General features: G+C 43.2%; 1 protein-coding gene across 4 annotated transcripts in view; it reads right to left on the minus strand.

The window, feature by feature from the left end:
- Window positions 1–19,902, minus strand: part of Stk3 (serine/threonine kinase 3) — a 307,706-nt gene extending 287,804 nt beyond the window's left edge. For all 4 annotated transcript variants that reach the window (XM_050161781.1, XM_050161789.1, XM_050161795.1 and 1 more), the window contains exons 1-3: window positions 19,607–19,902; window positions 3,150–3,230; window positions 1,404–1,532 (exon numbers count right to left, since the gene is read on the minus strand). In XM_050161781.1, coding sequence (XP_050017738.1) covers window positions 1,404–1,532; window positions 3,150–3,230; window positions 19,607–19,632 — 236 coding nt within the window. In that variant the 5' untranslated portion in view covers window positions 19,633–19,902. The remainder of the gene's footprint in view (window positions 1–1,403; window positions 1,533–3,149; window positions 3,231–19,606) is intronic.
- Window positions 19,903–25,381: the final 5,479 nt, after the last annotated feature.

Consider the following 25,381-nt stretch of genomic DNA (forward strand, 5'->3'; position numbering starts at 1 on the left):
ATGGGGACTTAATTGGGGGAGGGGGAGGGAAATGGGAGGCGGTGGCGGGGAGGAGGCAGAAATCTTTAATAAATAAATAAGAAAGAAAGAAAACAGGCTGAGCAAGTCATGGCGAGCAAGTCGGTAGGCAGCTCCCCTCCATGGCCTCTGCATCAGCTCCTGCCTCCAGGTTCCTGCCCTGCTTGAGTTCCTGTCCTGACTTCTTCAATGGTGAACAGTGACATGGAAGCATAAGCCAAATAAACCCTTTCCTCCCCACGCTACTTCGATCACGGGGTTTAAACATAGCAAACTGTAACTACCAGGGGCTGGAGAGATGGCTCAGTGGTTAAGAGCAATGGCCACTCTTCCAGAGGACCCAGGTTCAATATTCAGCACCCACATGGCAGCTCACAACTGTCTATAATTCCAGTTCCAGGGGATCTGACACCTTCACACCAATGCATATAAAGTTAAATATTTAAAAAGAGAGAGACCCTAAGACACAACTTCAGAAAATAAACTACATACTCTTCAGAAAGATATTTGAATACTAATATTCTTATTCATAATTTAGAATAGTGTTAGCTACGGGATGATCAAGAGTATCCTCACTGGCCAGGAGTGGTGGTGCAAGCCTATAATCCCAGCATTAGGAAATTAAGGTTGGAGGCGTGGGAGTTCCACGGTGAGTGTAAGGCCAGCCACAACACTGAAATAGAAGATCGTGCCCACTGTAAAGCACAGACCTGGAGATTTTACATGAATTGTCTTTTGTCACCTAGCTACCACAGAACCAGGATGAGAGCGCACATTTACTGACCCCAGTGTTCTTAGTACTTCTAGATCCTGATACAGTATTTGTTCAATAGGAAATGATTTATAAGTGCTTGTTGAATGAGTCAGTTTACAAAAAACAATTCTATGTCAGATAGGACAGAACATGTCTATCATTCCATAACTCAGAAGGCTGAAGCAGAAGGATTCCAAATTTGAGGCCAGTCTAGGCTACAGGGAAGTTCAAGCCCAGTCTTAGGCTATATAGGAAACTCTGCATAGAAAAACAAGAGCAAAAAAACAAATAAACAAAAAACAAAAAAAAAAGAAAACAAGAACAAAAATGTAATACAGAATTAAGACGAGCTACTTAATATAAAAAACACAATATCCATCCATAAATTTTCCTGAAGAAAGAAAGGTTGGTTATTCCCCTCCCTGCATTCCTCTATATCATCCCTGTTTCCTAGCAAAGAGCTGTAAATCCAAAGGGCAATTCAACAAAGTTACCCTCAAGTTCTTTAATACTGGTCTTGTTTCCAATGCGATGTCATGACAGAACAATTTACATAGGCAAAAAATACATCTTATTATAGAACTAATGAAAGTCATCAAAATGAACACAAGGAAATGAAATGTTTTCATACCTGTCACATTGTTGCATTATGGAAATTTCTTTAATTATTTCCTGAAGATCTGACTCAACAGGTACTTGCTTAATTGCAACAACTTGACCAGATTCTTTATGTATTGCTTTAAAAACACTTCCATAAGACCTTAAAAAGAAAGCCAAGACATTATTTTTTCATATCAAACATTGTATTAAAGACTACTGTGACTTTTATGCACATTTTGCATACTGTATTTTCTAACTTAAATCATCATGTAAATGATCAAAAGCAAAAGTGAAAAAATAAGTTAATGAAGCAGCTTTAGTGTTCAAATTACAAACTTAAAAGTTATTATATAAAAAGAAAATGAGTTGCTATTTTTTATGGGAAGGTGGAGCAAGAGGTGGAGGAGAGGGAAGGAGGCAAGCAGACTAACTTACGGTTTGTCAATTCAAATGCAGCTTAAAGAGATAGAAAAGGAAATTACAAGCATGAAAATTAAGAACAATCCACGCCCAAGTCTCAGGTTAAGAGAAAAAGATCAACCAAGCAAAAGTCCCAGGAAGACTTTCACTGTGAACCTTTTTTTTTCTTTTTTGATTCTTTTGAGACAGGATCTCATGCAGTCCAGGATGCCCTTAGACATACTGTACAGCCAAGGATGATCGTATATTCCAAAGAGTGGGATTTCAAATGGGCACCACAACACCCAGCTACTGTGAACCATTTAACACTAAAGTAAGTAGAGAATCCTCAGCCAAAACCCCTTCAAACGCTTTTTTCCATATTGTCCCTTCAAGAGAAAGACCACATGCTCATTCACATAAAAGGACTTAATCTCCACTTCAGCTCTTGAAAGTCTGTCAACTAAACATTCAGTACTTTACAGAGCAGACACAATGAAGAAAGAAGTCCTCTGTAATTTAATTATCAGCTGCAAACCAAAGTTTACAGCTACTGAGTTCTAAAAGAACACCAGGTACTATGACAGGGTTTTATAAGCATCATCAAGGTGTTTTTTCTCTCTCTATTATAAGAAAAAATATAATTCACATCACTGAAAGATAAGGATACAGACTCATAACTAACAGGTCCACACTTCATCTTCTGACTCCAGAGACCATGGTCTTCTCATGACATTGCTTCCTCAGAAAAGAACAAGACATAGAGGTTCCCTGTGTTTCCTAACATTATAAACATGCAATAATCACTCCCAAATTTACAATGTTTAAAATAAGTAGCATTGTCACAAGCAGTCAAGAAGATGGTTAACCAAATGAATCGATACTACATCCTGCTGCTTAGGCTCTCAGAAGAGACTTCATACAGTATGATCACAGTCACACTTGGGGAAAGAGGCGGCTGTATCTTTCCTCAAAAACTAGGGTAGAGGCCGGGCGGTGGTGGCGCACACCTTTAATCCCAGCACTCGGGAGGCAGAGGCAAGCAGATCTCTATGAGTTTGAGGCCAGCCTGGTCTATAGTGTGAATTCTAGGACAGCCAGGGCTACACAGTGAAACCCTGTCACAAACAAACAATTGAGTGGGGGGTGTATGTATATACAGAGGGGGAAGAGGAAGGGAGGAGGAGGGAGAAAGAGGGAGAGAGCTTACTTCTCTAAAAGGCAGTGTTACCATATCTATCATAATCTGATTTTTAAAAATTGACATTAATTGCCAAATTGAATTGGTATTAGTAGTGCTGAGCTCCAGCAGACATACTCCAGCTGACGAGAAGATGCTGTCATTATCCAAGAGACACTTTCCTGTTTTTGTACTCACCCTTCTCCAAGCTTCTCCAACACATCAAACACTTCTTCAGGCTGCTTAGTCAAACTGTCTTCACTCAGCTTTTTTAGCTTACTGATAAGATTTAAAAAGAAAAGAAAGAAAATACTTTCCTTAAAAGCTTTTACAAAAAAATGTAATAAGCATATAATCAGGTGTTTAAAATCAAATAATATGAAAGCTATAAAGCAAACATCCAAGTGGTGTCCCTCATGTGCCTAGCAGCACACACTGATACAAACCTCTTCCATTAGCATAGAACTAAAAGGTTACTAATTGAACTTAAGCAAAGACCACGTCTCCGAAGTATTTGTCAAGTGAAAACACGTGATGTACTTTGTTAAACAATTCATGTTTTCTGCCGTTTGTTATTATTTCCTCTTTCTGGTATTTTAAATAAAAAACATCTTTTCATGTATGGCTTAATTTAAAATAATTTTTACATTGCCTGCTTTCAACACTCTTGGCTGAAAACAAGTTTTCATGTTGAGAAGTTGATCTAGGGCTGGAAGTACTGTTGTAGAATATGATTGTAAGGGGGTTACTTTTGTTTACACTGTGGAACATTGGTTTAATGATGTAAAGATGTGTTGCTTTTGTTTATGCTGCGATTGTTTAACTCTGTGAAGCTGTGGTTCTTTGTCCAGAACACCTGATGGTTTAATAAAGAGCGGAATGCCCAAGAGCAAGGCAGGAGAAAGGTAAGAGGGGCTGGCAGGTGGAGAGAATAGGAGCAAGAAAGGAGGAGAATATCAGGGGCCAGACACCCAACCAGACTCGGAGTAAGAGTGAATGGAAGATATACAGAAGTAAGAGAAGGAAAAAGCTCAGAGGTAAAAGGTAGTTGGAATAATTTAAGTTTAGAAAAGCTGGTAAGAAGCCAAGCTAAGGCTGGACATTTATAAGACTGAATAAGACTCCATGTGTGAATGATCTGGAAGCTGAGTGGTAGGTACCCCAAAGAGTAAAGACATAGTATAGAAATGGGATAAAAGAGTGGATTGTTGAGTCTACTTTTGAACAACCACTAGTCTCAAATATTTTACACTGATGTGGATTACTGTATGATATAAATTTAAAGTTATTTTTGTTATACTGTATATATGTTTCTATTCTTGTTTAAGGTATTGTACCTATGCAGTCAAACTTCCTAATAGTGCAATTCCCCAAGAGCCAAGCATTCAAACACATAAACTATGGAGGCAATCCTATTAAATCCTATTAAAACCACCACAGTTTGTTTTTCTCTTTATGTATGTGAGTACTTCACCATTCTGTATACACACACCACATGGATACCCTCAGAGGCCAAAAGAGGATGTTACATTCCTTGGAAATGAGCTGCCATCTGGGTACTAAAAACCCAAGAGTAGCAAGACCCCCTCTCACCCCAGCCACTTGCAGCAGGCAAGGCGGCAGACCCTCCAATTTACCAGCTGCAGCTGGAAAGTGGGTCTTGTACCTCATCTGGGCAGCACAGTAGAATTGTGGGATGGGAGACGGTGAACCAGACAAAATCATGACTTCAGAGATTTGGCACTGTCTCTCATCTGGCATATGGTGGCATGTGTGAGGAAGAGACACCCCCACCCTGCCACCTGAGGCCGGTGGAAGAGCTGGTCCTAAGCTCTAAAGAGCAGGAGAGCTGTCCCTATCCCTCACCAGCTGCAGCACTTGGGATAGTGGCCCGTGGCCCCTTCATCTCGCCTGGGCAACACATAGAGCCTGCCCTGATGGTTTTGGGGTTGATGAGCTAATCCTGAGGACATGAGAGCAGAAAAACCAGTCCTACCTCTTGCTCATCACTGCACAGGGCAAACTAGTCAGAGGCAATGCCAGAGAGCTCACCTGGTGGTGAGGACAGGGGAGAGCTAGTGGGCCGACCAACCCTGCATCTACCCATGCGCTGACCCACCCCAACATGCACCCCATCTGTAACCTGCTGGAGCACTTAAAGGGGCACCTCCTGCAGATCAAAGCTGCAGGACTCCATGACACAGGGCAACAAGAGAAAATCCAAGAGAAGCCCAAAGAGAGCCCAGCATTGATGGTGTAGCAGAAACCAGAGGACTCAAACCAGACCAACGACCCTTTGCAATGAATACTTGCAATTAAAGACATAAGGACTAATGAAAAAGAAAAGAGAGAGTAGCAAGCACTCATAGCCAGAGTTATCTCTCCAGCCACAGATTTTTAAAGGGTTAAAGAATGTAGCAGTGTTTAATGGTTCTTTTCCCACTTCCTGTATAATTCCTGGTGCCAGACATCTTGTCATGGAGGATGTGGACATTTGTGTATCTTCTTTAGAGAAGTTTTCTTTTCAAGTCCTTTACTCTTGATTCTTTTTGTCGCAACTTAAGGGAAAGTGGCAATGGTTCTCTATGTGTTTACAGAACACAGCAGAAAGGCTGTGAGGTCTAGATTCTTTGTCACTAAGATCCTCGCAGGCAGTGGGATTCACTGTGACCTTCTTTTCTTCTGTGCTGTCAATGGAAATGTCCCCATCTTCTTCATCTTACCGACTGTTCTTTTTCTCTAACTTGATAGGAGTTTGTCAATTCTGTCTTTTTAAAGAGTCAGCTCTTCGTTGACCTTTTGTATTTAGTTTCTATTTCTATTCCAGTCATTTATACTTTGCTACTTATGATCTATCTCTGTCAGCTAATTTGAATTTGTTCTTGTTCACCCAATGCTCTGAGCTGAAATCTTAAGATGTTTATTTGACATCTTTCTGTTTATTTTTTTATTTAGGTTACTTGCCCTAGTTGCAGCTTTTGAAGACATACAGGAGGCTTTCTATTCAGCCAGTTCTAGCTCCCCAGTCTCGGGCACATTGTCCGAATGCATACCTCAAAGCTGGAGGCTGCAGCTACATGTTGCTCAAGCATCACAGCACAGCACTTCTCAGGACCTGAGTTTGCTCTCTGCCATGGCTTTAGAATCAAAATATTCTCAACAAGAAACATTCTCTAGGCTATACACAGTGATAAATATGACTTGAATCTACAACAGCAAATGTCTTTTCTATGTCAACTACCGGAAGTACATTTTTATTCAACTAATAAAATTCAGGGGTCATTTTTTTCTGCTCCTTTTTGCTTTTCAGAAGCTAAACAATTTATAAATGTTCAGTAAATGTTTATCTCTAGACTCCTATGTACCCAAGTGAAAGCTGTCCTCGTAAGCCCTCGGAGAGTAATGAATATCCCTAAAGACACAGGCAATACCAGAACCCCATATTCTAAACATTTTGGAAATTATCTTCAAAGACATACACTTTACAACTTATATTTTATTTAATTGCCCTGTAGCCCCCAAAAAAGTACTATTACAGCCACCATTTTACAAATACACTAAGACAGAAAAGTACAATAGCTGGCCGGGCAGTGCGGAAAAGCTGTGGTTCCCAGAACTAAGTCCTACCTGACTCTGATGCTCAAGCACCGTGCTCCATAATGTGCTGACCGTTAGAAAATGTATCAACTCAGGGAACTAAGTTAACTATTGCCACTACAATGGCCTAAACCACCTAAGAAAACAGATAAAGTAGAAGAAACTTTCAGAAAATAAAAGTGTTGTTAGCTCTGTCTCCTCTCAGACTGGGCTCTTTGCCAAAAAAAAAAAAAAAAATCTAATAAATGATAGTTTCCTGACAAGGAGCTAAAAGAGAAAAGATTTGATTCCTTGATTCTTTTCTCTGCTTCCTCCCTAAACTCTGGTTTTGTTTTCTGAGAATGAATTTTACTAACAATCAGCTGGAAAGTGACATCTTTCCTTTTTAATATCTTATAAGAAACTTACATGAGGCTAGATATTCCCTGCCATGAAGCATTTTACTGCAGTCAGTTTCTTGGTTACTAATTTTCCAAAATCTGTAGGTCCAGAAAATATAGACAAAGCAGACTTGAAAATGCACACTGTAAATCCTCATTACACAAGGGCCATCCTCATTACACAGCAAGTTCAAGGCCAGCCGTGGCTACAGACATATTGACTCAGAGGGGAGCTTGCTTCTATATGACACTTACCACAGTGACCATGATGTGCCCGTGGATCCACCACAGAGGGAAGAACATAAGTTGTCAAAGGAACTCTTTTCACGTCACACCTAGTCCTCATTTACTCCCCCAAACCTCAAACACTAACCACTTATACATCACTGAAATAGCACCCAAGATCAACACCCAACAGAACCTTCACATCATTTCTGATTCAGTGCCGTATACAGGTGTCATGAACAAGCAGTCTGTACAGACAGACATCTCTCTGCTTGACCCCTCAGTGCTATCCAACTACACAGCAATGTCACCCAGGGTCACCTCTGCTGTGGGACAATCCTCTTGTACACTGCAAAGATTTGTCACTCTGATTGGTTTAATAAAACGCTGATTGGCCAGTAGCCAGGCAGGAAGTATAGGCAGAGCAACCAAACTCAGGATGATGGGAAGGAGGGCAGTCAGGAGGTGCCAGCCACACACAGAGGGAGCAGGAGATGAACATGCCTTGCTAACAAAAACACTGCCACCCAGCAGAGCATAAATAAGGAATGTGGGTTAAAGTATAAGAGTTAGCTAGTAACAAGCCTGGCCTATCGACCCAGCATTTACGGTTTATATTAAGCCTCCGAGTCAATTATTTGGAAAGTGGCTGCCAGGTATTTAGGAACAGGCAGGTGAGCAAAACGTCTGACTACACACTTCTCTATGTTCCACGGCGGTTCCATTCCTTAGAATCTTTTTAATCTCTAGAAAAACATATCAAATTTTGTTCAAAGCAATAAAATATCTTCAGTCTCTATAATCTAAACTATATAGGTGTTGAAAATGTAAGAACTCTAAAGTTCTCTACATTTACTTTGTACACAGATACCCTTTTAATTACAGAAGAAACAGCAAGCTAAACTCTATTCAAACCTTAAGGCCTAAAATCTGACATTACCAATAATAGTAAGTCTTTTATTTTTTCTAGACTCTGCACTTCCAAGTAGTTACCTAAAACATTTAAAGGTGAAACTGAGAGTTCAGATCAGAGTAAACAGAGAACAGTGAAAGTCTACAGTCTCTAGTGTGCCATGAGTCCATACATACCCAACTTCTGACTCAAACTTTACAAATACATGTGATTTATACATTATCCGCAGAAAGGAGCTCTGTCTTAATCAATGCTCTATTACTGTAAAGAACACCATAACCACGGGAACTCTTATAAAGGAAGACATTTGGCTAGGACTGGCTTACAGTTTGGAGGTTTAGTCCATTATCATCCCGGCAGGAAGCATGCTGGCAAAAGGAGACATGGTGCTGAAGGAGCTGAGAGTTCTACATCTAAATCCTCAGGCAGCAAGGACAGCCACTGGACAGGGCTTGAGCTTTTGAAACCCCAAAGCTCACCTCCAGAGACACACTTCCTCCAGCAAGGCCACACCTACTCCAACAGGCCACACCTTCTAATAGTGACACTCCCTAATGACCAAGCATTCAAATATATGAGCCTATGAGGGCCATTCCTATTAAGGACACTAGCTCAAAATTGTTAGTGCCATCATATTTGACAGAATGTACTGGCGTTTGAAAGACTTACTGGGTTCTCCTACCTACAATTAGTGCCAGGATTAGAGTTTTAATATACCATTTTTCACAAAAAAGAAACCAGAGCTTCTTGGAAAAATGGTAAACTCCAAATCTGGAAGAGGAAATACACCAAATGAGCCTTAAGTGTTTTGTCACAGTTAGCAAGAAAATAATCAAAGCCCCTCAGGGCTGTATTCTCTCCTAAAATGACTGACAAAGGATGAGACTGTCTGAGCTTAAAGATAGGAACTGCAGCAGGTGAAAATCCATCCACCCTCAACAGCACCTTCCTTGTGAAGGAAGAAGAGACCTGAGTCATTACCTTAAGCTGGCATAAGAAGTAACCGGAAAGAAGCAAGCCTCTGTCCTGTATGCTTACATAAATGACACCACTGGAGAACCAAACAGAAAGTGAGAGGAAGTGGCTCATAAATACACTCCAGTATCAAATGAAATCAAAATAGTCAAGACAGATTTTCACCATTCTGCAACACCAACAAATTGAAAGAAATAAACACTAACCATTAGCAGCTGCAATCCAGACAACCTTAGTTCAATGAGAAGACGGACAGAGGACTAAAGGGACAGGGGGTCCTGTTGTAACTACAGGTTATTCTGTGAACGCCAAGATAATGGCTACTTTGTGGAGAAGTGCTTCTGCCTGGTCATTAGAAACGTGTCTATCTTAGAGCAGCTTACCTGCAATACAGCTGTTCTGTGCAGTGTTTGGTACACAGCAGGTCACCATCACATCTGAACATACCTAAAACAAGTTAGCGATGCTTCTATTCTTTAATCCGGTTAAAGCAAGAAGAAGAAAAAAAAAAAACGAAGCTAGTGCCCATTGTCTCCTACTTACTTGCTTCCTCTTTGGAGGGAATCCCCTAATATCACACTTCAGACTGATACCAATAATTTTTCTGGCAGTGTGGAATTCCAAGACAGAGATTATAGCCAACCCTGTGCTTTTACTTCCCCCAACCCTAACTTCCAAGTTGCTCAAACACAAACAAGAAGTCAGGATTTATTCTGCCTTCTTCATTCACTACACATTGCCTATCAGTGAATATTTCATTTCTAAATCCAAAATATAAATAAACCTATCCTCTTCTCCTCTCTCCACTGCCTGTTTCTCTGTGTGCACTCTTATTTTATGTTTTATGAGTGTTTTGCTTACATATATGTATGCACATTGTGTGCATACCTAGTGCCTACAGAGGCCAGAAGAGGGAGTTGGATTGCATAGAACTGATTTTCAGAGAGTTGTGAGCTGCCGCGTGGGTGCTGGGAAACAAACTCAGGTCCCCTGCAAGAGCACTGCGTGTTCTTAACTGCTGAGGCAGCTCTCCAGCCTCTGTTTTTATTATAAACCCTTCATGATCTGCCCAGAGTAAACATAATGGTCTTTTTAAAATGTAAGTTTCTTAAAACCCTCCCTTAAACCCTTTAATGACAGCCCACAACATCCTGGTTTAATCCACATTCCTTCCATCGCTGGCATTACTGCCTCTGCCCGTCTCTGTCTGACATCATCCCAACCACTTTCTCCCATTTACAACCCAGCCATAATGGCCTCATTTCAATCCCCCTTCAGGCATTTGCATAGCTTTCCCTCTGCCACCAGCACCAGCACCAGCACCACCGCTGCCACCACTGCCGCCCTCCAATTGAATTTCTCAATGTCCTGTTGCGTCTACACGTCACCCATCAGAAAAGCCTCCTTCCACTTCCCTAGGAGGGTTCCAGCTGTGTGTGTGTGTGTGTGTGTGTGTGCGCGCGCGCGCATGCACGTGCATGCACTCACTACTTTCCACTCATCACTCAGAGAGCAATCAACCAATAATTACTGAATGTATGAATAATAAGCATAAGTGTGAAGCCAAGTCCAAAAGCTGTAAGCCATGAGTGATCACTAAGAAAACCAGTGTCACAAGAAATGGGAGAAGGAACAACCAACATATTATGTGGCTCAAGAGAGGCAGAATTCAGAAAATTTTCTGTTATCTTCAGTTTGTCTTCCTCAAATAATATAATTACTCAATGAAGTTCAACGAGTGCAACTTGCATTCCTTTCTAATTATAGTACGCTCGGTCTGATGATTTCAGAGAACTAAAGTGACCTGGACAGAGTATAATATTCTAAGTCTTAAATAGGATATTTAAAACATCCTTGGAACAAACACTTAACAATTTCCCCAATATGCATGTGTGTATCCACATTCTGAGTACTGAAAATCTTATTCACCTTTATTTACAAAAATGTCACATGAATCCATAGATAAATTCAAAACCCAGCAATGGTAACTGTACAATTAATTATCAGTTATCATCCTGGCAACCCTCATTTTCCTCTGAAGTTAATTTTTAAGACATAATCTTTGATGTACTTTCAAAACCTCAAAGTAATCTGAACTTTAATATTCATCGTACATAATAAACATCACTTCAGACATGTCTTGCTATTTCCATTCATTCAACTTGAAACTATGATATTATAAGAAAATGTTTTAAATATAGATTCTTTGTTCTAAGAGCTTTGAGCTTCTTGAAATTAGAATAATCCTAATTCACGAGACAAGAAAAAACCACAGCGAAGAGGAAGCTTGGAACCAAAAAGACAATCTAGCAGAGAGCGTGCATTTCCTCTCAGGGAAGGAAAATGGAAAGAGCCGAGAGCCTTCATCACTACAGATGGTGGAGCCGTAGAGTCAGAAACTGAGGTCCCAGCATCCTTTGCCTCACAGCAAATGTCACACATCACATAGTCCCTTATAAACCATCAAGTATCACAGATCATCATCTCACATTTCCCACCCTTAAACTGGGCATACAGAATTAGTCCCCTATCAGTAATTTTATATATTAGTATCCTTAGTCTCCATCAACTTTTCCCTTCCTAAAATCTTAAAAGAATGTTTCCACAGCATCTTAAGTCATCACGGAACCACCAGTCTAGGAGCCCTGGCGATGTCATCACCTCTACCAAGTACAACGGAGATGGTGATGAAGTCAGTCCCTGACCAGCACTAAAATACAGACCAACAATAGTTTTCCAAACCATAAATCATAACTCACTAGTGAATCATGAAAATAATTTGGTATAAGACCATATTTTTAATGAAATGAACAAAAAATAGAAATCAGAAAATAGATTTCATAAAACTTCTATTTGAGATATAGACACACATGCATAGGAATTGCTATATTTATGTTTCAAAAAATGTATTTTGAAAGTCATTAATGTATGGTCACCTGATGTGACATCTCTAGTTCAACAAAGACTTCTTTCAAACTAAGTTTTCTTAAGTCTTCAAATTATAACTGCTCACTTTTCCCCCATCACTCCAAACTAGAGGGACTCAACTTAAGCTTTTTAATTTTAATTCAAAAATATCATAGGTGAGTGCACTGTATTTAAATAATTTCTACCTCTCCATTCCCCAACCCCCTCTCAAATTTACAACCTCTTCTTCTGTAATTATTATTGATATATATATATATATATATATATAATACATAGGTATAATATTAAACACACGTAACATGCAAACAACCTAATGAATCCAATTGACTGTTGCCCATCTGTGCTTAGGGCTGATCACTTAGGGTTGGGCAAACACAGAGTTTGTCCTGAGGAAAACCCTCGCTCGATGGCTCTGGACAATCTATGGCTCTTCATCTAGGGATGGGGCCTTGTGAACTTTTCCTCCACCCATGCTGGCATGTCAGCAGGTATGGTCTCACGCAGACCCTATGCAGGCAACCATACGTGTCTTGTCATCATGTGCAGAAGACACACTCTAGCAGTCCTCTGTCACCTGGTTCTCTCCATCCCTCTTTCATGGCATTTCCTGAGCCTTAAGTGCAGGAGCTGCAACAGACGCGTCCCATTTGAGGCTGAGCATTCCCTACCACCTATCCTCAACATTGGGACTCACAACTGTGACCAGCTGGGAAGCTCTGCTCTGTAATAGCCTCCATCTGCTTGCTGCAAAAACGCAGCTTCTTCAGTCAAGGACAAGATTGGCACTTAACTATAAGTATTTAGAAAGAGGTTGGAAATTATAGTAACTTGGCAAAATGATAGTAATAGGTTCTCCCCTAGGGTGTACAGCCTCTCCAGCCATGGGCTCTCAGCTAGGTTTACAGCAGTAGAAATGATGTCTCCCCTACTGAGCAGATGCTAAGTCCAATTAGGCAGTTGACATAAGTGCCACTATTGCCCTGTTGGGGATAACTTGTCCACAGGTCTTGTTATGGTTCTCAGGCTTCAGAGCTATGGAGGACTGCTGATAACTCCTCTCCCGCGGCAGCTGCACAGCACCTTCTATCTGTGAGGGTCAGCCCTCTAGGAGGAGGCTTCCAGGTCAATACCAGCTTGATTTCTCCAAGTCCTGGACCAAAGGGTGTGGTGTCTTCAGCAATTAGGGTCTTGCCTTCAAGTTTTGGCAAAGAAGCAAGAGCAATGGCAATCTCTATATTGTTTGGGAGGAGTCGTAGTTAGGGTTTCTACTGTTGTGAAGAGACGCCATGAACACAGAAACTTTTATAAGGGAAAACATTTAATTGGAGTGGCTCACTTACAGTTCAAAGGTTCAGGCCATTATCATGGCTGGGAACATGGCAGCATGCAGGCACACGTGGTGCTGGAGGAGGAGCTGAGAGTACCTCCTGTAGGCAACAGGAAGTGGTCTCAGAGGCCACACCTAATAGTGACAATCTCTATGAGCTTACGGAGGGCAATTATACTCAGACTACCACAGGAGGTCTCTTGAACCCCTGACCAACAAGTCAAAAGAAGTGATCCCTTGCCTGGCACTGGGTTTTTTGTTTATAGTCTACAGCTCCAGAGGGGAACATTATCCTCCATGGGAGATAACTCCATTTAAACACTACCCCCCCCCGTATGTGTGTGTGTATTATATGTAAATATCCATCAACTAGTGAATAATGGAAATGTGGTATATATACACAGCTGTAAAGAAAACAATTGAATCACAATTCTTCAGGTCAATGGGCAGAACTGAAGAATATTATACTGAATGAGGTAGTCCAGGGCAAAAAAGATAAACACCACATTTTCTCTCTTACTTATGGATCTTAGCTCCAAATATTTCGGTTTGAGTGTATAAGTTGGAGTGATCATAGAAGCCAGGAAAGTAGACAAGGGGTGAGGGAAGGAGCTCTGGAGAGGGGAGGGGGACACAAGTGCCATGACGGAGGAGGAACGAGAAAAACAGGGTGAGGAGCGTAACAGGGGAGAGAGAAGGGAGAGGGAAACCCGTTACTATTAAAGCTTTAGGGAATGAGCATTTAGATTAGTTTTTTTTTAATAATAAAAAAAAACCCACTTGCCAGCAAGCCTGACAACCTGAGTTCAATTCCCAGGATCTACACGGTGGGAGGAGAGAATTGGCTCGTACATGTGCAAGTACATGTGCACGTATATAACTCATACACACAAATAAACACATATGACAGATCACTTCAGAAAAGCTCCTTTCAACTATCTTTACTTTTTTTTTTTTTTCTGTACAGCCCTGGCTCTCCTGGAACTCAATTTGTAGACCAGGCTAGCCTTGAACTCACAGAGATCTGCCTGTCTCTGCCTCCCAAGTGCTGGAATTAAAGGTGTGCACCACCACCGCCCGGCCCCTTTACTTTTCTAGCAATGACTTCAGTGTTTACCAAGCCTAGGCCTCATTCCTAAAGAACAGCAGATAAGCTGATCATTACTCAAAGCCACCTAGAGGCGCGGTTCGCCTACTGTCCCAATGGACAACTCAAGCCTGCTCCCCTGGAAGTGTTCAATACTCCACCTTGACAATCCCCTCCAAAAAGAAAAGTCTATTTCATTCACTTGTCTGATTCTGGATGTGAATGTTTCAGGTCTGTGAGTATAGATCAGCACAAGTGTGTGCCAGCATATATGAGACTCTGCGGTCTGAGTCCCCAGTGCCACAAAAGTTAGAATTGAACAGACTAGAATTAAATGGAGTTGGAAGCTTGCCTAACCCCTTCTCCCTAAGTCGGCTGTCTGCTTTACTTTGTAAGAGTTCTCTAAGTTCATCAAAGACAACTCTAGCTCTTCCCTCGGTCAGTCTGCGCAACAGGACACAACAAGGACCAACATATCACTGGACAGACAAGTTCACTCCCTCACTGCAACCTCTGCACGCTGTCGTGACAGTCGGGCTATCAACTTCAGCAATGCTGCTTTAGCCACCATTCCCGCGCCCGAGTGCTCAGACTTCTCAGATTTACACTTCTAACTCCCAGTCTCGGATCCGGCACACAGACACCACAAGCTAGTTCATGTTCAGGACACACGAGTACTTTCTATGATTCCATATAACACTTTCCAGCTTCAGCCACTAATAGAAATATCTGACTTAAGAATATTTTCATTTTTTAATTATGTAAATATACTCTGAATCCCCAATTCTTTTACTTCAACCAACCTTACTTCTCCCAAACTACCCATTCACAGCATACCATTTCTTTAATGCCTACAGCTGAACTGAGCTCAAAGACGTCAGCTACCCTGAACGTGCACGTCAAGCGCCTACTCACTCCCCTTCCCACTGTTCCCGCTGCTCCACACCGACTTCCCCTGCTACTCCCTTGACAGCTAATTTTAAATTTACATAACTGCCAATCCTAAGTATGGCTGAAGAACAAGATCCATTTGGTAAATCATGTCTCCCGGGCAAGGATATCTATCCTCACTTTGACAAGAATTATACTAAACTACATATACTTCCAACAACCAGAGTTCTCACGTTTCTAAAGTCCAGTATAACAAAACTTAAAACTCTGGGCATCTAGAAACCATTGTGGTGCCTGGAATAAACGACAGGGACAGCTACATGTGTTGTCTATGTTTCACACAGCCTTGCTAAGAACACCGAGTCCGAGAATTTGAAGACGAGAGGTGCCACACGGGACAGCCTGGGAATCCTGAGCTGTGACTCTAAAGCCTGGCTGCACGCTAGACTCTCCAACTCCCAGAAAAGAATGACAGCAAAAGAAAATGGTCATGCATTCTATAAAGGCGTGTATAAAAATGTCAAATGCCCACCTCAGGTGGCATCCTCTGGGTGTGGCAAGGAGATGCAACCGAGAGACACACAACAGAGGGCTTCACACATTCAGAATACAGCATTTCTTAAGCTGGGCGCTGATACACACATATCAGAATATCTCATTTCTTAAGCTGGGTGCCGTGCTGATACACAAATATTTTGTAAATTGGCTCTCACTAAGTTTTAGATGCATAAAATTTTGTAATAAAGAAAAAGAAAAGGAGACAGCACATGATAAAATCCTGAGAGGCTTCTTGGGGTAGAAAGAAGGACCCAGAGAAGACGCTTTATAAAGCAGGCCTTGACGGAACATTAAGACAGAACACAAGAAAATGATAATGGCAATAACAACAACAATCTTTTCCTTTTTTTTTTTTTTTTTTTTTTGAGACTGTCTTACCCAATAGTCCAAGGTGGCAAGGTACTCACTGTGTACAGGCTGGCCCCAAATCTACAGTGATCTGCCCTTCCCAGCCTGTGTGCTAAGATTACAGGCACGCACACCACAACCAGCTAACACAAACTTCTCTAAAGGAACCACGTGGACCAACGTTAAACTGGGAGCACCCATGGCTTACAGCCTGAATAAAGAACACCAGGAAAGCTTTATGAGGCCAGGTTCACCTTGTCGCATAGTAACAGGGGGACTTAGACTACAGGGCAGAACCCAGCCCCATGCCCGACACTCTAACAGAGGAGGAAAAGCAAAGGAAGCTACACACAGGACAAAAGGAAGCAAATTGTGTTCTATGGAGTGTTGGTTCTACAAGACAGCAAGGAGGCAAGGGTCTGGAATGCAGGTCCCATGCCCTGCCACTATCCCAGATACAGCTCTTTGGCTGTTAAAATGTCTCAACTATTAAACAATTTTTGAAAAGTACAACACACACTTGGCCAGTTCAGAGGTACCGCTGCAATCCCTGTGTGCCATGACACTTCTGAAACACAGCAGTCATCTTATCAATGAGAAGTGGAGAGAAAAAAAATTAATACACAAACTTTTAAATCATGAAGGGCTAGTCCCACATGAAATAACCAAAATGCCAACTGAGCAGCAGCAACTGGTCATGTGGGCTTGGGCAGGGGCAACAAACACAGCACCATGAGAACACATTTGAATGCTCGGGTAGCAGGCGCTACTCCAGGCAGAAAGGATGCACGGCACCCTCACCAAGATGGAGAAAAGGTAACTACTACGTTACAGGATTATAAAAGGTACCACTCTACGTAATAATGGACTACACCACCTTAGCAGCCCATCAGACTAAATATTTTGGCACTCTTACTTAACCAAGTTACTTAATCTCTCTGAGCTTCATTTATGAGTAAACACAAGCTAACAATGACCTAGTACTAAATACACTATGAAACACTTTACTAAGTGCTTTTGACAAGCGAGCCCGTTTAATTCCCATGATAGATTTTTACTGGTGATGACATTTGAATTTGGAACTAGTGTAAGTGGTAGGATTAGGATTACTATTTCTCAAACTGACTAACTAAAGGAGGGGGATGTACCGATCACATTACATAATACTGTTTCAGTCAATGACAGACCATAAGGTCGAGGATGCATAAACCTTCTCCAATGCTTTGTACAAGTACACAGACACATGCACAGCCTAGTGAGTCTCAGAAGAAAAAAAAAAGCCCCAGTCACAATGTTTAAATTTCCTGGCAAACAATACCACTTCAAAAATGGCAGCTATACTCTATTATTAGACTGCGATGATCAAAAGAACAGCACAGAAATTCCCCGTCAGTGGCCCCCAGGCTTCTATCAGGCAAACCTGTTGTATCTTCACCTATATATCTGTATGTTTTCTGTAACCCGGTCTGCTCCATAGAGTTGGTGTGAGCATAAAGATCGTGAATCTGCAAATGCTATGAAAAACACTAAGATATTAAGATACAAAAGATTAGCATCCCATATCCTTTGCAAAATAACTCAGTAGTAGGTAAGGGCACTTGCCATCAAACCAGACGACCTGAATTCAAGCCCCAGGATTCACATTGGTGAAAGGAGAGAGGCAACTCCTCCAAATTGTTCTGACTTCCACACAAGACATGGGCTTACATGCACAAGAGTGTGCACACGAGTGCCGCACACACACATGCACACATGCATGCAAGCACATGCACACACACACTGGTGGGAAGCGAGGACATTAAACAAACAAAACCTAATTTTTTTTTAAAAAAAATTGCTTTCCTGGGCAAGAACTATCTATCCTTCTAGTTCCGGCTACTCCTGTGTAAAAGGCGGGAATTCTTCAACCCATCCAAACTGGCAACACAGGAGGGGAGAAAAAATAAGAGCTAAAAGAATTGCATTCCTAGATTAAAATGATGAGTCTCTGAAAAAAATGTAAAGCTAGAAATAAGTCTGTTTTATTGGCAACCACCACCTTCTAAAGTATAAACCACTAAGGAACTTATCACACCAACTTCTGATGGTCAGAATTCACCGATGTCAAGTGCATGTATTCTCTTACAGCTATACTGAAACTGACCATTTACAACAATAAAGAGGTTCTACTTCGATTCAGTCATTTAAGTCGGCCTATGCTATGGTTTCAGACACACACACACACACACACACACACACACACATCCCTTACTGCCCTTCAAAACAGAAAGAAAAAACTAAGTTTCATGTTTTCTTCTATTGTACTGGTGGGGAGGGGAGTACCTGGTGAATCCTAGGCGACAGGCACCAATAACATGTTATAAAGAATCCATCCAGGGCTCAGATGGATAGCCTGTCCCTTCTGGGAACCTATCCACAGCCTCCCTTTTTCTTGCGTGTGAACAGATGGTTTCCATGCCCCAAGGCTCACGTATCTAATCACACAATTCAGACTCATTCTCAAAGTCCCCACCTTTTTAATTGTTCCGTGCTCATGAGTCTGACATTTCGCATCTAAAGATCTCTGGCTATCAGAGCACAAGAAGTCTACTCTTCACCACACGGCTCTCTGGAGAGAGCTGTGCAAATTAAAAATGGAAGAGTGAGGTTCGAAGTTTTATCCAGCATCAAGCAATTAACTGATTCATTCTTGGGGCAGAGCTCATTATGAACTTTTATCAATGGGCACTTCCTGAGCTTCCTAAGATCGCTGAAATCATTAGTTCAAACATGCTGTACACATATGCATCCAACATGTCCAAGATTAAACATAAACAATACATAGCATACCAAAGTGCCACTATTTTTACATGCAAAACTGTATGAGGGAGGGGTTCTGACTTAACATTCCTCCAGTCTTGTATCCATAAATTCTTTAGAACTTGAGAGGGGGAGAAGCACCTGTCATTGCGGCAATATTCATAGTGTGTTGCATTCTGCGTGACTATTAATATACTTAATTCCTTAAACTGTAAATAAGCAATCCGTCTTCTGAAGGTGAAGGGTTTATTATATTATGAAGAACTTGACCAAAAATAAAAAAATAAAAAGAGAAAACGAAAGAAAAGCGTGCACTGATGTCCTCGCCCTAAGTCTCCAGGTTCTGTGAATGTGCCACTCTAACCCTCCTAAGCCCCACGAGCGGCGGGGAGCCCAGCGCGGGTCACTCCGACTTGCGGCGCGCCAGGCCCCGTCAGCGGTGGGCAGCGGAGACTCGGTGTCCCCTCGGAGCCCCGGGCCTCGCGGATGGACGCGCACGGCTGGGCCGAGGGCGCCTGGGCCAGGCTCCGCTCGGCGCCCGGCAGGCGGGGACAGGGTCGCAGCAGGCCTGGCCTAGCCGCCCCCGCCCCGCGGCTTCCGTCCTCATCCCGCTCCCGCCGTCGTTACCTCTTGGGCGCCGGCGGCTGCTCCATGGCGGCCGGTGGCAGAGAGAGGGGTCGAGTGGACCGTGAGGGAGGTGGGGAGGAAAGGAGCCTGGGAGCAACCGGCCGAACACGGGGGAGCACACCGGGAAACTCCCGGGAACTCGGACCAACTTTCCCGTAACTCCGCGGCGGACCTCCCTCCCGCTCCTGAACGCGGTTCCTCCCGGCCGCCCCGCCCCTCGGCCGCGGCCTGCGCTTGGAGCTTGGGAAGAGCGGAGCCAGCGGAGGGTGGGCGGGACCGAGCGCGGCCGAGAGGGGCATGGGCGGGGCCGAACGCGGCTGAGAGGGAGTGGGCGGGGCCTAGTGCGGCCGAAAGCGAGTGCGCCGGGCCGAACGCGGCCGAGCGGGGACGTGGGCGGGGCCGAACGCGGCCGAGAAGGAATGAGCGGAGCCGAACGCGTTCCGGAGGGTTGGGCGGGGTCTAACGCAGCGGGGAGGGATGGGCGGTGTCCGCAGAGGAAGGCAGCCTCCTGGTCGCAGCTAGCTCAGAGAAAGAGGCGGTGCTACCAGAGCTGCGGGAGAGACTTTCCCTATCTAAAACCTGCTCTGCTGGAGGAGGAGCGCTTGAGGTTTGACTCATTTCTCTGGATTCCTCAAGGATACATGCCAATCTTCTTGTAAATACGTTTGAAGTATAACTGCCCACATTTCCCTCGCTCGTCTACTTATAATTATTAGCTGTTCTTACTAGTTATGTTCCCCTAGCCACCAAACCATTTGCCATTTGTAACTCCAATAGCTGTGATACTTCTGGAAATTCTGGTTGATTTTGATTGTGTACAAGCACAATAATTACAGTCTAATGACAGAAAATATTTACTGCAGATCTCTCAGTGCACAATTTAGAGCGCCAGGTCCTGCTCTTGACCTGTTGGGTAACCTGGGAAACTGACCACTAGTTAAGGAGCTTGGGAAAAGATAAAAGAGTTCCTTTCTTTTACCTTTCTTTTTTACTTTCTTTCTTTCGTCCTTCTCCCGGACCCCAACAGCCCTACACCCATTGTAATTTGACCTCTTACACACTCATTTGTATACTATTTCAACTTAAAATACACACACACTATCTCGCAACTATACAAATCAGTTTGCTAATTTTTATTAGAATATTCTTAAATGAAGAATTGTTCAAGGTTTTCTTAGAGGTTAGAACCAAGTGTATGGATTGAATATCAGTCCAAATTCTGTGAACAAGAGGAAGTCGTACACAACTGTAAACTTGTTTCATCTATTCAATATCCACCTCTGACGGTTCAGAATGGACAGGACAATAGCAGCAATTACAGAAACTAAGTCATTGAAACGTCACTATGAGGCCATGAGTCAGTGCCACACAGTCCCAATGACTACAAAGGTGTGGAGAGAAAATAGACCTACAAGGTTTCCTGACCACACACACACATACATGTGCCATGGCACCCTTGCCTGCACCCTGCACCACCATCCCCCACATGCTCACACGTACACAGTAATGTCATTTTAAACATCATTTCTGGGAAGGACTTTTAAAACTATCCCATTCACCTTCCACACCAAACTCACTGTTTCCATGTCTTCAGCAGAAAGCACCTTGAGAAGTTCATTTTGTGGGTTTTTTTTTTAGACCTATCAGACTTTAAATTGGACTCAACTTGTCGTCCTTTGTACAGCAGGTCCCTTATTGTCTTGCCAACATCGTCCTCCAGGAAGTCAATCCCAGCCCAGCCACTAGAACCCTCACTAGCTACTCCCAGGGCGGCCGGTGATGGCTGGCGTCTGAATGATGCTCTGTGGCGAACTTTTCCTTCTCACCCATCCCAACCTCAGTGTGAGTCATCTGAAAGTCAAACCATATCATTTACTCTCTCTGCTTCTCACAGAAGCAAGTGCCTGACTGGACAGGTTCCTTTTTCTAACTCGGGTTCATTATCCTTCTGTTCCTGCACTTTCTAGTGAATGCTAACGATCAGTGTGCGTCCCAGACCACTGTGCTCTGCTGATGAGAGACACGAGAGGAAGAAAGAATGTATTGTTTACTTATGCCTCTAGCCTTCTACTGAGGACATCTAAGGCGTTCCTCTCAAGACAAACTAGCAACTTCCCTCCGTTGCCCTTGTCCCTCTGGGACTGTGGGTTTCTGGTGGTTTGGATGAGAATAGCTCACATGGGATTTAGTGGCTCCTGGTTTGATCAGATTATAAGCCCATCAAAGGCATCTAGAGACATCCTATAACTTCCCTCATCAAAAGAAGCAATGAGAAGGGAGTTTCTTGGCTCTTTGAGTTATATAACCTAAGAGCCCCACAGTCATATATACAGTGAATGATAAGATATTCAGAAGCCTATATCTGTAGCACGGATTCTAGTTGGTTTTAATAATAAAAACCAAGAGTCAGATATAGGGCCAGATATAATGCTGAAGATAAGAGAAGCCGAGAGGCCAGCTGCCAGAGAATTATTTTACCTCTACCAGTGCTCAGACCAAAGGGGCAATCCTGTCCTCAGACTGCATCTCCAGGCTTCATCTGTCTTCACAGAACCTCAGAATGCCCTGAGCTCCTGCCTCCTTCTGCCCTATATCCCTCCCTCCACCCAACCATATCACTCCTGTCTCCACCTCCCTAGTACTGGGGTTAAAGGCATGGGATCCCAAGTGCTGGGATCACCTTTGTGTGAGCTCTGTTTCTCTTTTAGACAGATTCAATCTTGTGTAGCCCAGGGTGGCTTTGAACTAACAGAGACCCCTCTGCCTCTGTCTCCCGAGTCCAGGGATTAAAGGTGTGTGCCACTTCCTGGTCTCTAGTGTCTTAGCTCTGCACTGTGATCTTCAGGCAAGCTTTATTTGTTAAAACATAAGCAAAATATTATCACATATATCACTAAGTATGTCTTACTATTTCTCTGGGTATCTCTCCTTCTCTTAAATTATGTATTTAAAATCTACGTAACAAGAGAACTCTGCAGGTCTGGGTGTGAGTTAGGGACATCCGAGGGAGTAGATTGGAGCCAGAGACCTTTGTGGGACCAAGTCCAAGCCAGAGATCTCCACAGAAACAGACCCAGACTAGGGACATTTATGGAAACAGGACTGAGCTCCTCCAGCCTTTTTTAATGGACACTGATCCCATTAATGAAGGCATATCCTAATTATTTTCAGAAAGCCTACCTCATAGATGTGACAAGACACCTAGCAAACGTAATTTAAGAAAGGAAAGATCTGCTTGGTAGTTCAGGGGTGCAGTAAATCCTGACAGGCGAATCATGACCCGTCCAAGGTGTGGGTGAGGAGGAGGACTTTACTGTGGATGTGAGGAAGGGTACAGCCAAAATCACTGGAAGAGTCCAAACTAAACCAGCTGTGAGAGGAAATGAGAGAGGGGGGAAAGCCAAGGGATAAAGAGGCCGAGGAAGCTAAGAGAAGAGCCAAGAGAGCCAAAACTGGAAGGTTTATATAGGAAAGGGAAGCTGGGAGAAGGGAAAGCAGGGGTGGGGCAGGGTGAGAAGTGCTGGAGGAGCCACAGGTGCTGAGTGAGCCTAGAGGCTAGTCTATGCCTCGCTGTGCCTGTACTTAGCCATTTGTGCTGGGTTACTTTGGGACCTGACAACGGGGAAGGCAGGGTAGCCCTCACTGGCCTGCAACTCACTTGTAGCCCAGGCTAGCCTCCAACTGAATAGTGACCTTCCTGCCTCAGCCCCAGGTGCTGGGATGACAGGCATGAGCCACCAGACCTGGTCTCTATGTTGTCTTGAAAAGTAAGCATTGATGGCTTGTAATTAGTTCATATTTATTTGAAATAAGGGAAGTGATTTTTTATAGAAAAAATAGATTTAATGCTAGAAAAATGTGTGCAGCATTTCCTTAGTGCAGTCATTTACCGAGTCTTTGCCGTGATTCCTAGAAGGAAATAAATACATTGTATATTTCAACTTATAAAGTCAAGGCATGTTTCAGATATGAAAGGGGTTAACTTAATATTAATTAATCAAATTCATTAAGTATTAGCGGGGAAGATCTACTTCAAGCTTCACAGAGCATTGTACCCTAGATTAATGAAGTAGGGAAAGTACTAATGACTGGTAATGGGGGCCCGCTAACCAGGTTTGAAGAGTTCTCATCATTGTCGTTATCTGGAATCCGCAGATTATGTGCCTATTTGTGGGGTTTTAACTTAAGAAATCCTTAAAGTTTGGAATTGTCACTGTGAAAAATGACCAGCCTTCCCCCACCCTGCCCTGCTCACTGGAAAGACCACCCATGCCTTCACCACCCATCACTTACCGAGCTAAGAACTTTCTAGAGTTTTCTTCATTTTAAATATCTGATTTTTTTTCTAAATGTTATCACTTTGGAAGTCATTCCCTGTTCACACATAAAGCAACACCCTTCAGGTCTAGAACGAGGACTATGCACCCCAAGTTGAAGGGAGGGAAAGTGGTATAAAGGGCAGAAAAACGTATTTCTTGCTTCACAGTTCTGAGATAAGAAATGTACGTATGCCTCAAGACAGGATGAGCCCAAGACATTGGCTGTACTGTATTTCCAGTCAACTCCTGTCTGCGAAAATAAAACAACAACAAGTAACTTTCAGGGATTGTTATCAATGAATGTATCAATTATCTAGTGAGTACATGACACTGTTGCTGTGGCCCCTAAGGCCATTCAATAAAGGGTTCATTGATAGAAACCTGGAGTGGTGCTATTGAGAGGATGAGGGATCTTTTTAAGGTTTTTTTTTTTTTAATATACAGTTTATTTAGTTTTATTTTATGTGTATTGGTGTGAGTGTGTCAGCGCCCCTAGAGACAGTTGTGAGCTGCTATGTAGGTGCTGGGAATCGAACCCCTGTCCGCTAGAAGAGACTCTAGTTCTCTTAACCACTGAGTCATCTCTGCAGCCCCAGAGTGGGCTTTTTAAGGGATGAGGTCCTCTAGCCACTGGTGGCACACCCATGGAGGGGACACTGGAACCCTGACCTCTTCTTTGTCTTTCACTAATTCCCGGCCCTGAGGGAGGAGTTTAGCTACATGGTACACCCCAATGTGCTGTGTTGTCTTAAGACAGGGCTGGTGATCAAGGACTGAACTATTGTTATGAACTTAGAATAATCTTGGTTGTCAACATGAGTGGATCCAAAATAAACTAAGAGACATACCTCTAAGTGGATCTTTAACGTCCCTAGAAGGGTAGGCTGAGAAGGGAACACTCTCCCCTGGGTGGTGGTGGCAGTGTTGCTGTTGCTTTTAGTCTGTCGACCTTTGCCCTTTTGTTGGTGCTGCATCTACTCAGATGCCTCTGCTACTGATGACGCCGCCTCTGCTGCCGCAGCTGATGCTGCCGATGCCGCCGCTGCTGCCGATGCCACCGCTGCTGCTGATGCTGCCGCTGCTGATGCCACAGATGCCGCTGTTGCTGCCGCCGCCGCTGCTTCCGCTGCTGTCGCTGCTGCTGATGCGGCTGTTGATGCTGCTGATTCCGCTGCTTCTGCTGCTGATGCCGCCGCCCCTGCCGCCGCCGCTGCTGCTGCTGATGCCGACATCATGCGTTCGCCAGCATCAGAACTCAGCCTTACGTGGGGTCCAGAGAAGAGAAAGCCTACTCCGTCAAGTTTTTCTTTGCCCTTCCCATGTGCACTGTGACACAGGCGTACACATACAAACACATACACACAAAATTAATAAACATTAAAAAATTAAGTTGATTGATAAGAGACATTTTCCTGTGTCTACTTAGAAATATACATTATTAGTAAAGCCCTTCTAA

The sequence above is a fragment of the Alexandromys fortis genome, unplaced genomic scaffold (assembly GCF_014885135.2).
Source record: "Alexandromys fortis isolate MF-2015 unplaced genomic scaffold, M_Fortis_MF-2015_v1.1 scaffold_17, whole genome shotgun sequence".
In the NCBI taxonomy this organism is placed as follows: domain Eukaryota; kingdom Metazoa; phylum Chordata; class Mammalia; order Rodentia; family Cricetidae; genus Alexandromys; species Alexandromys fortis.